We start from the raw sequence: 10,907 nt of genomic DNA on the forward strand, positions 1-10,907 counted from the left end.
GCTCTCCCTCAGCCTTTTGCCTTTGTCCGCAATTTGGGCATTTTGATTGATTATAATCTATCTATGAAGCAGCAGGCTATAAAAGTGGCTGCCACTTGCTTTACCATCTTAAAATGGTTGAAAAAAATCATTTGGATGCTTCCGGTTTCCACCCAGAAAACCGTAGTCCAGGCGCTTGTGACCTCGAGAATGGACTATGGAAACATCCTCTATCTGGGCTCTAATAAGGATGTTACACGGAAACTACAAGTGGTCCAAAATTCTGCTGCCAGGTTGTTATGCCGGCTTCCCAAAAACTCTTCAACTTCCAGTGCTTTACATAAACTTCATTGGCTTAAGGTTGAAAAACCGTGTGAAATTTAAAGCCATGTGTTATATGCACAAAATTAAAATTGGCTCCTCTCCAAAATACTTACAAACTTTGGTTCACCCCTATCTGCCCTCCCGTGTGCTTCGCTCAGCCACCCAAGGTAAATTTGTGGTGCCTAGTGTCAAACTTAAAAGAATGGGTGGTCGTTCCTTTGCCTATCTCGGTCCAGTGCTTTGGAATTCTCTCCCCATTGCAATTCGTAATGAAAACCTCATTTCCGACTTTTTGTAAACTTTTAAAAACTTGGCTATTTAATCAATAATTTTAACTTTTGACTCTTTCTTATTGCTTGTGGTCCCCTGTCAGGTTTAGCCTTGGGAAGCCCTAGTTGGGTAGCTGTGCGCTCTACAAAATTACCCTAACATAACATAAAATAACATATCTTGACATTTGTATTGCTACCTGAAAGCTGGATGCACAGTGAACTCTGCAGCAGGTGTGGTCATAAATCGTGATTGGACTCAGGCTTCATTGTTAGGGATTTTTGGTCCTTAGAAGGCCATCTGACCAACACAGGAATATTCTATGGTTGTAATTTGTAGACCAGTTTCACAGTGGTCATAACTACCTTGCAGCATTACAAATTAGTACAACCGTGATTTTACTCTCACCAGGGTAACCCACAATAAAGTCAGACTTGGGATATACCTTAGATTATTTTATATCTTTGAACACCCGATACCTTCAAGAGCACCCTAAACCTGATAAAGCCTATACAGTTATACCATCATTTTGGGCGAGTGACTATGATGAAGCATGCCACAAAAATGTTTTACTTTCTCAGCAGGGTTACAGGACTGGATAGGGACACCTGGTAAATGAGGACACGGATCCTTTTTTATCAGTATTTGTTGACTGGGAGATGATAAAGCTCCTTTTAATTCTGCCTCTGTCCATACTTCATGCATCAAGAACAATGTGCAAATTGGAAAACAAATGTTGCTGAACTATTGTATAACTTTAAATACCATTTCTTTCAGGCATCTTTTCGTGAAACGTTTGGTGCATACCAATTTTTTTTATTTTTTTTTAAAGACTAATAATGAAGAGTCAGTGTAAAACCATTATGGGCAACATGCAGATACACAGGGTGATCACTTCTTAAAGAAAGTCACAAACATACACCTGCAGGTATATGTGCTTGCACTGGGGTTGGTGAATAGTTATGACTTTAAGGAATTCACAACGGTTTACATAAGTAGGCTGGAAAACCATACTTCTCTTTAACTTTTGAGATTCCTATTTTCACACAAGTAAATATACACATGCATACATGATCGAAAATATGCTGAGCTATTATAAAATCAATTGCCTACATACCGTTTTCCCTCATTCTGAAAAACGTTTCACTCCTGCTGTTGGGAACAAGGTAAGCTGACATGAGCAGTCACGAGCGGAGCTCTTCGCTTCAGCTCGTGACTGACTCGTGTCGTGTGAAGAATGTTTAGTTTTAAAATAGTTGGAAGGTTGGGCATGAGTTCTTGTGGGGAGGTTTGTCATTCGTAACTTGAACTTATCCTGTGCAGACGTGTCATTAAAATCACGTCGTATATCAACTCCTGTTTTCTTTTGATGGATATTCGCACTTCCAACGCTGGTGACGAGCGGGATCTTCACCCATAATTGAACCAAATTTGGAAATATATATATTTTTTTTCCGGAAGTTGTGATCCAATTTGGAAACACGGAAAAGGATTTCTTTCACATCGTTTTCGAACTTATCGGGACTGAAGAATTCCTTTAATTAAGAAGAAAAGAACTTACTTTGGTATTATTTTCGTAGTGGCATTGTTTCAACGGGCTCAAGGGTTCCGACCGGATAAAGTCAGCTTCGTCACGGCTTGCAATTCTGGAGGAGCACTCCTAATACGCCGCCCTAATACGCCAGACGCACGCTGACATGAGCGCAGCGCGTCACACGACGTGAAGGAGCGTCGCACCATTGTGTTACATGGTATCCTAGCAACAGTCCCGGCTCACCGGAGTTAATAAGAAGATACTGCTGCAGACTTCTCATACGGGAAAGCAGTCGCTGTGGTAATACTTTGTCCTTCGGTGACACACACACCGCGTGTCATCTATTCATTAATATACCTTTCATTTATAGTATTGTTTAATTACATATTTTCATATTGTAGCCATGGAATAAGTACAATTGTTGTTTCTTTTTTTTCCTTTTTCTTTTTTCTCCTTTCTCTTTCTACCGGCGTAATTCACCATGTCTGGTATTGTACCTCCCCCATCATTTCTATCCTGTCCCGGTGATCCCCCCCCCATGTGTTGGGAAATATGGGAACCTGTCTTTTTGGCATATGTAGAAGTGTTGGAGGGTGAGGAATGTGAACCTGAGAGAAAGCACTGTTTAGGTGGAATTGCGTTGAAAGAATTTAAAAGCCTACCTGCACTACTTAATCCTGGCAATATTAATGTATATGACTATGCATCCTCACAACTCAATCTACGATATGGAAAAAAGAAAAACATTGTAATGGAAAGATTTATATTCTATTCACGAAAGCAAAAAGCTGATGAACCCATTGAAGATGTTTTATCGGCTCTCAGATCATTAGCTATCACATGTGATTTTGAGCACATATCTTATGAGCAAGTTCTTAGAGATCAAATATTGGTGAGGACAAACAATAAAAAAGTTCAAGAGCGTCTTTGGACCACATCAGACATGTCATTAAACAATGCCATTGACATAGCCAAATCAATTGAACACTCGGAAAAATTTGTCAAAGAAATTAGAGGAAATGACAAAAGTGATGTTTTTAATGTCTCTAAGGATTGTGACAAACAAAGGAAACATTTTCCACAGAAAAACGACAACTTGTCAAAAATTGATGGTAAAGCCAGAAGTACAAAATATGAAAAGAAAAATTATCCATTACTTTGTTACAGATGTGGAAGCGACGGGCATTTAGCGGATTTTAAAAAACTGTCCTGTTATAGGGAGAACATGTACAAAATGCAATAAGAAGGGTCATTTTGGGAAATTTTGTAAATTAATTCCTAAAAAAGTGAATTATATTCATGATGATAAAGATAACCCATGTAATGACAATGAATAGGCAGTCAACACTGTTACTAATATGTGTGATGGTGGAGAGTGTACTAAATTTCCAGTCATGTTTTATCACTGTTGATGATATTAACCTAGAATTTCTTGTAGATTCATGTGCTTGGTACACCATTATTTCCTTAAACATTTTTCATAACAATTGGCCTAGGAAAATTCTCTCCCCACCTGATGTTTCTCCTGGAGGATACACAGGACACAAAATTGACCTTGTTGGTTTTTTTTGCGCAAATCTAGTATTTTCTGGTTGTCATACTTTTGGGAAGATCAGGATTGTCACTTTTAGGATGCCCTCACCAACAGCAATTAGGAATTAAAATTGATCCGAGAGCTGATCCTCCCGTTTATGTTGTTGAGTCCTATAATACTATCCACAATGAGGATTCTCAATTAGTCGATAAATTGAAGGAATATTTTTTTCCGATGTTTTTAGTGGGAGACTAGGAAAGTACAAAGGGTTTGAGCATGTCATAAAATTACACGACAATGTTGTTCCTGTTCGACACAAAGTGAGGAATGTTCCCCTCACTTACAGGAACAAATTGAAGGACATGCTCAAGGAATTATGTCAAAAAAACATCATTGAACCTATTGAGTCATCACCTTGGGTTTCTCCCATTGTGATTGCCATTAAATCTTCAGGCGAGCTTAGGTTATGTGTGGACCTTCGCAGTGTGAATAACGCGATTTGGGTAGATGCTCATCCCTTACCCAACCTTCATGAGATGGTCTCCACGCTAGCTGGTGCTCAAGTATTTTCTTGCATTGATTTGGCTAGTGCCTACCACCAAGTTGTTCTTTCTGAAGAATCAAAAAACATCACTGCATTCATTACTCCTGAAGGACTTTACAGGTATTGTCGCATGCCTTTTGGCCTTGCTAGTGCTGCCTCAGTGTTTCAAAGACTCATGAGAGACACTTTGGAAGGACTAAATGGGACAATTGCATTTCAAGACGATATTCTTGTTTATGGCAAAAATAATGAAGAACATGATTTGAATTTAAAAGGCGTAATCGCTGCTTTAGCCAAGAAAGGTCTTACCCTTCGTCTTGATAAATGTAAGATCAAGGAAAAGGAGGTAGAATATCTGGGACATACCATTAGTGGAAAGGGGATTAAACCTAGACGAAATCACGTTGAAAGCATTATAAATGCCCCCACACCTACTTCCAAAGAACAACTTGTAGCCTTTTTGGGTCTTATTGAATTTTACGCAAAATTTATAACGAATTTTGCTTCTAAGGTAGATTCTTTTAGATGTCTGTTACAGAAAAATGCTAAATTTGTTTGGACCACAGAGATGTCTAAGGCATTTGGGAACTTAAAGGAGTTCATAGTGAACGCTCCGTGTCTTAAGCCCTTTATTTGTGGGAAAAAGTGCATCATTATGGTGGATGCTAGTAGCACCGGGTTAGGTGGCGTTCTTTTACAAAGAGACAATGGAAAAGAGTGGATTGTAGCGTATGCTTCAAGGGCTCTGAGAGATGCAGAAAAACACTACTCTGTTATAGAGAGGGAGTTATTAGCGTGTGTTTGGGGAGCTGAACATTTTAGAACCTTTTTGTGGGGTACAAAATGTATCATTAAAACTGACCATAAACCCCTTGTTTTTTTAATGGCACCAGGTGGGGGACGAACCATGTCTGCACGTCTTGCAAGACTTGCTTCTAGATTACAGTCTTTTAAATTTCAGATTGAATATGTTCAAGGAAAAGCTAATGTACATGCTGACTGCATGTCTAGATTGATTTCTCCTACGGAATTGCCAGACAAGGTCAAAGATGATGATTATGAAGTAGCCTTTACCATGGGTGACGTTAATTTAGTGTTTGATCAACAATCTAGTTTGCAGGAAAATGTTTGGTTGCTGGAAATGGAAAAGGATTTAGAGTTACTTAATGTCAAGAAGTGTTTGCTGCAAGGTTGGCCCGAACAGAGGAAGTTATCTGGAGATATGATGGGTTTCTTTAAGGTTCAAGAAGAACTTGCTGTTGAAAATGGTTTAGTTTTGAGGGGTGATAAGATTATCCCTCCCTTTTTTTTCTTAGAAACACAATTCCCGAAATTGCTCATGAAGGGCATTTAGGGATCTCTTTCACCAGAAGACGTGTCAAAGAATCTTTTTGGTGGCCGAGCATTGATATTTGTGTTGATCATTTTGTACGTCCATGTGTTCATTGTGCCAATTGTGACAAATCAGCTGTTGCTCTACGTCCAGAACCTCATCCTGTGGAATTTCCAGTTGGTCCTTGGTGTAAACTTGGTCTAGATATTATTGGCCCTTTCAACATTTTACCTAAACATGAAGCATTTGGAATTGTACTTATTGACTACTACTCCAAATGGCCTGAAGTCAAGATGGTCAGGGAAGTCACTTCTCATAGTGTTATTGAGTTCTTAGATGAGATTTTTTGCAGGGAAGGGATTCCTCAAGAAATTGTAACTGACAATGGACCCCAATTTGTTAGCAAAGAAATGGAGGATTTTCTTGTTAAATGTGGAATTACTCACAATAGAATTGCTGTTTTCCATCCAGAGGGAAATGGCCAGGTTGAGAGATTCAACTGTGTGGTTAAAGAGGCTGTTCAATTGTCTGTTAAGGGTGGTTTAAATTGGCGCAATGCTTTGCAATCCATGTTATTAGCATATAGAACATCTCCCAATTCTGTCACTCTGGTCAGCCCTTTTGAACTTTTAAGAGGGCGTAAACCTAGCACTAAATTGACCCCTTGGTGGATGAAGAAAAACATAAATGAGTCCAATGATTTTTTCAAAGTGGATTATGAAGCAGTCCAACGGAGAGTTGAATCATACAAAAATAAAATGAGATGTACTATGAAAAAAAAATTGGGTCCACCAACTAAACATGTGATTAAGGTGGGAGATTTAATTCGCATTAAAAAAAAAAGAAGGTGTAAGTAAGGGTTTGCCTATCTGGTCAGGTCCAAAAAAAGTAATTGAAACATTTAAGAACGCTGTCAGAATTGATGGTGGTTCTGTTTGGAATCTAAACAGAATCTCCTTGTTTAAAAGGTTTTACTAGTTGTCAAGAAGATCATACCAGTAATGTATTTCTGGACCTTGGGCAGGACAACGATCATGAGGATCTTTCTCCTCCCAGTTGTAGCTCTGGTAATTCTAGGATTGTGCGCACCCATCGCCTTCCTGCAAAGTACAAGGATTTTGTCATGAATTAATCTTGTAATTTATCTTAGGTTATTATTTATTTACTTATTTAATTCTCTCATATTGTTTTCCTTTCTATTTCTTTCAAGGGGTAGAGGTGTGTTGGTAACAAGGTAAGCTGACATGAGCAGTCACGAGCGGAGCTCTTCGCTTCAGCTCGTGACTGACTCGTGTTGTGTGAAGAATGTTTAGTTTTAAAATAGTTGGAAGGTTGGGCATGATTTCTTGTGGGGAGGTTTGTCATTCGTAACTTGAACTTATCCTGTGCAGACGTGTCATTAAAACCACGTTGTATATCAACTCGTTTCCTGTTTTCTTTTGATGCATATTCGCACTTCCAACACCTGCCTTTGTCAGAAATAAACGTCCAACCTTTTCCAGTCTGGGAAGAGATTGGAAAAGTGCTTAATAACTTTAAACATGTTAGTATGAGGGTGTGCAAAGAATCACCACTTCCAGCCTACTTCCAGATTTCAGGTTTACGGAAAGGTGGCAAAATCAAAGCCTTGCTAGAATCCAAGTAGTCTTAAAATATAAACACTAACATAAACGGAGAGATAATCAGCTCTGACATAATGAGAACGATGTCATAATTTGTTACCACACTGCATGGCACTAAAAGGGGAAAATTGACTATTTTTACTGGAAAAAAACAGATCTCTGAAACAATTAGTCCTAATGACAAGTAGATATTTTATAATAATACAAAGCACTGAATCGCATAGTAACGCACAAAGCAATTGTTTGCAAGGATAAGGGGAGGTGATCTTGTATAGCTCAGATTTCCATTCAAATGAACATGGCAATTAAAACAAATATATATATTAAATGCTTCCCCATTAACCTTGCTATTCACTTACCGTTTCTAAAAATGTTTTACAGAGAAAGGATGCGTGGGACCACAGTGTATATGTAATGTAATGTTCCAGCACTGTTCAACATTGTTAAACATGCACTTCAAGTACTGAAGTGGAGGTGGGAGGATACAAACAAAGAGCCAAAAGAAATAAGTGAGAGATGAACACTCCACTGTGATAAGTTATCAAGTGATTGACAATTGGATAACTTGGAAATATGTCATAGAACTTCATGTCATTCCGTAAACATGACATCGCTTTTGGATGCGGTAGATTTAAGTACACTTTTCAAATTCTTCTTTTGAAAATACTTGTATGAAAAAAAAGTTGCACTTTCTAAACAGTACACTACCTCCCCTGTAGGACACTGCCGGCGATTACCATTTACCAAGTTTCTGGTTAAAGGAACGCGTGTATTCTAAAAGAAGTGATACCATCAAATCTAATTCGAAACCAACGGCGTACGCCTCAAAAGAACAACATACAATTAGATATTAGATGATACCAGCGAATCACATTGAACAAGACAGAGGAAGCCCTCCGTAGGTTTTGACATTTTAGCCAAGAAGATCAATCTAGATTTGGGAAGCTGTCATTTCTCTAATAATATTCTGAGGCTGGACCCAAAAATCTCCGTATACTAAGTGAATTTTGTGAAGAAGTCAAACCACAGAGCACGCTCAAATTTCTCAGTGACAAGCATTAGTAGCTCACCAAAGGACTACAAATCCTAGCATGCAACACGAAGCCTGGGTCTTCCGACTGACGCGTGGAAGTTTGTAAATCTCCTCATGTAACGTACTTGATTCTATTGTAAAGCGCTCTGACACCTTTGAGTAATGTCTGTGTTATATAACATTGCATAAATAGATAAATAAACTTCGGCGCTTTGCAGACAGACATCAACTTCACTGCTACGTAGTAGCAAAGGCGCTTCAGCTGGTGACACTGTTCGGGAGCGCAAAATGCACAACGACAGCTAAAATAAAGTCTCACCCGGGCACCAACATATATACCTTGTGTCTTCACGTCCTTGTGTATTCGGGACTTTTTTGCGGTCTTCACCTTGGGCATGTTTGCTGTTTACACTTCGATTCCTTCACGTGTTAGAACTACACGGCTTCCGAAGATGTAGAAAGGGGACGCCGTCCAGCATAGAAACAAAGTCGCTTGCGTGACGTAAATTACGCGACATCAAAATAAGGCGCATGCGTGCCTGTTGCTGCTTGAACAGGGTGTTAGGTTTAATGTTGCGTACTCGGCTTAGAAGTGCAGTCCAGGGAAAGGAGGGGAGGGTGCCTCCTGAATAAAGGCTGTTGGGGGGAATGGGGGTGTTGGGTGGTAACGAGAGATGTTGTTTATTTTAGCGTAATAAGTGACGCTGTCAAAATATTTGTTTTGAAAGTTTCTCCATCTAAAAAGTTCCGTCAATTATGTAACATGCCGGTCTTTTTTTAACTCAAAAATATGGGTGAAGTTAGACTTTTTAGTGAACGATTCCATCTAGGTAAATGGGAAATTAACACTTTTTCATAGTATAATCTATATTAGGTTTTTATATAACAAACTTCAAAGACACATTTCTCTTTTACATAATACAACACCGTTCATGACCCTGTAAGAATCGTGTCCAGAACTGTCCTGTTTTTTTTTTTTTTGGTTACATATTTATATAGCGCGAACACGACCCGAAGGTATTGGAGCGCTTTACATGAGCACCGTATTTACATTACACATTCAGGCACGGGGAGATTAGGTGATTTGCCCAGAATCCCAGAATGTGGACGCGACCTCGAACTCTGGTTTCCAGCACCAAAGTCGGCAGTTTAGGCGATGGATCACATCCTCTCCCCAGTTTGTCCCTGTATGCCTTACCCACGCAGATCATTTGCTCCAAACCTTTTCATAGTAGCGGGGGCAGTCACCTGCTGTATACATTGTTTCTTCCTTTTTAGCACACCAGTCCATGCCCATCGTCCAGCTCTTGAGGAAGGAGGGCTGTGGTGTCGTAGGGACACCTGTTGGGCGCTTACCGCGCTGTGGGACAGGGGGCCTCGGCGCTGGCAATAATGACACGGGGACAGTATTGATATTTCACTCAGTCCGCCGCCGCAGCCTTTCTGGCGTACGTGCGTGCGCGACTTGCCTTTTATTCTAACTCCTCACGTGACCTGACGTGTACGCCCAGGCGTATCGCGTCATGGTCACGACATCACATTCCTCCCCAACAAACACAAAATCAAACCTTTCAAAACTTTTCCGGGCCTAGAGAAACTTCCCGCCCCATACTTACTATTTCTTTAATCACACTACCAGTAGGTGGCTAAACCAAAACAGTCTTACGTGAGGTAGTCCTTAAGGCGACGGGATGGCTCTGGATTGTTCCGGAGGTTGTATCGTGACGCACCCCGGGTTGGTGAGCTTCCTGGGCCTCCCCCCAGTTCTTCGCTGGGAGCACTGCCTCCGCGGTCATGTTGTTCAGGACTTCCGCCCGGGCTGGGCCTCTCTTGTTGCTGCGAAGACCTTGGAAACTAATTTTCACCTGACCGTTGCGTGGCCTGGTCTGTCGCATCATCTAGGGGGGCCTCATTTCTCACTGGACTTTCAGCACACCCCGGGTTATCACTGGGGGCTTCCTGCTCCAGACCCCCTGCACTTTGTGGTGGATTGTACCTTTTAAAGTATGACACGTTTCGGGTTATCCTCTCCCTCCCACGGGTGGCAGTGACGCAAGTTCCTTTGACGGTTTCTACTGTCCATGGTTCAAACTTCAGACGGAACTTACTTCCGAGTGTCCTATTCTTTATGAGCACGGTATCCCCTGGGATGATATTGGGCACCACCGCTCTCCGCCGTGTGTTGGCATGCGCATGGGCGCTCTGTCGTCGGGCATCGATGGCACTGTCCTCAGGGGTTTCTGGTCGCCACTCAGGGTGGTGAGGTATGGTGTCCGTAACAACTCTTCCCATCAGAAGGTGCACCGGAGCCACTCCAGTAGTTGTGTGAGGTGTCTGGCGATAGCTCCGAAGGAAAGTGAAGATGGCCAACTCCACGGACTGAGACTTGTCGTGCGCTATGCGCATTACCTTATTGAGGGTCCTCATGAATCTTTCCGCTTCCCCATTGGCCTGCGGCCAGCGGGGCGTGATTCGCCGATGATGTATGCCCAATGCTTGCAGATATTCGGCAAATTCCTGGCTCTGGAAGGGGGACCCGTTGTGTGTCCTGATCTCTTTCACCAGTCAATGGGTTGCCATGATCTTCTCTAACTTGGGGATGATTTCACTTGCACTGAGGACCGACAGTATCTCCACCTCAGGGTATTTCGAGTGGTCGTCGATCGCCACTAGAGTGTGGCGCCCATCCGGCAGACTGCCAAAATCCACACTGATTTGAGACCAAGGGACTCTC

General features: G+C 41.3%; 1 protein-coding gene across 1 annotated transcript in view; it reads right to left on the minus strand.

Annotated features, from left to right (window-relative positions):
- DIMT1 (DIM1 rRNA methyltransferase and ribosome maturation factor) overlaps positions 1–8,669 on the minus strand; it is a 177,012-nt gene extending 168,343 nt beyond the window's left edge. Inside the window, exon 1 of the mRNA XM_085631601.1 lies at positions 8,513–8,669. Coding sequence (XP_085487727.1) covers positions 8,513–8,570 — 58 coding nt within the window. The 5' untranslated portion in view covers positions 8,571–8,669. The remainder of the gene's footprint in view (positions 1–8,512) is intronic.
- Between the last annotated feature and the right edge of the window lie 2,238 nt (positions 8,670–10,907).

Source organism: Triturus cristatus, chromosome 2_1 (assembly GCF_964204655.1).
Source record: "Triturus cristatus chromosome 2_1, aTriCri1.1, whole genome shotgun sequence".
Lineage (NCBI taxonomy): Eukaryota > Metazoa > Chordata > Amphibia > Caudata > Salamandridae > Triturus > Triturus cristatus.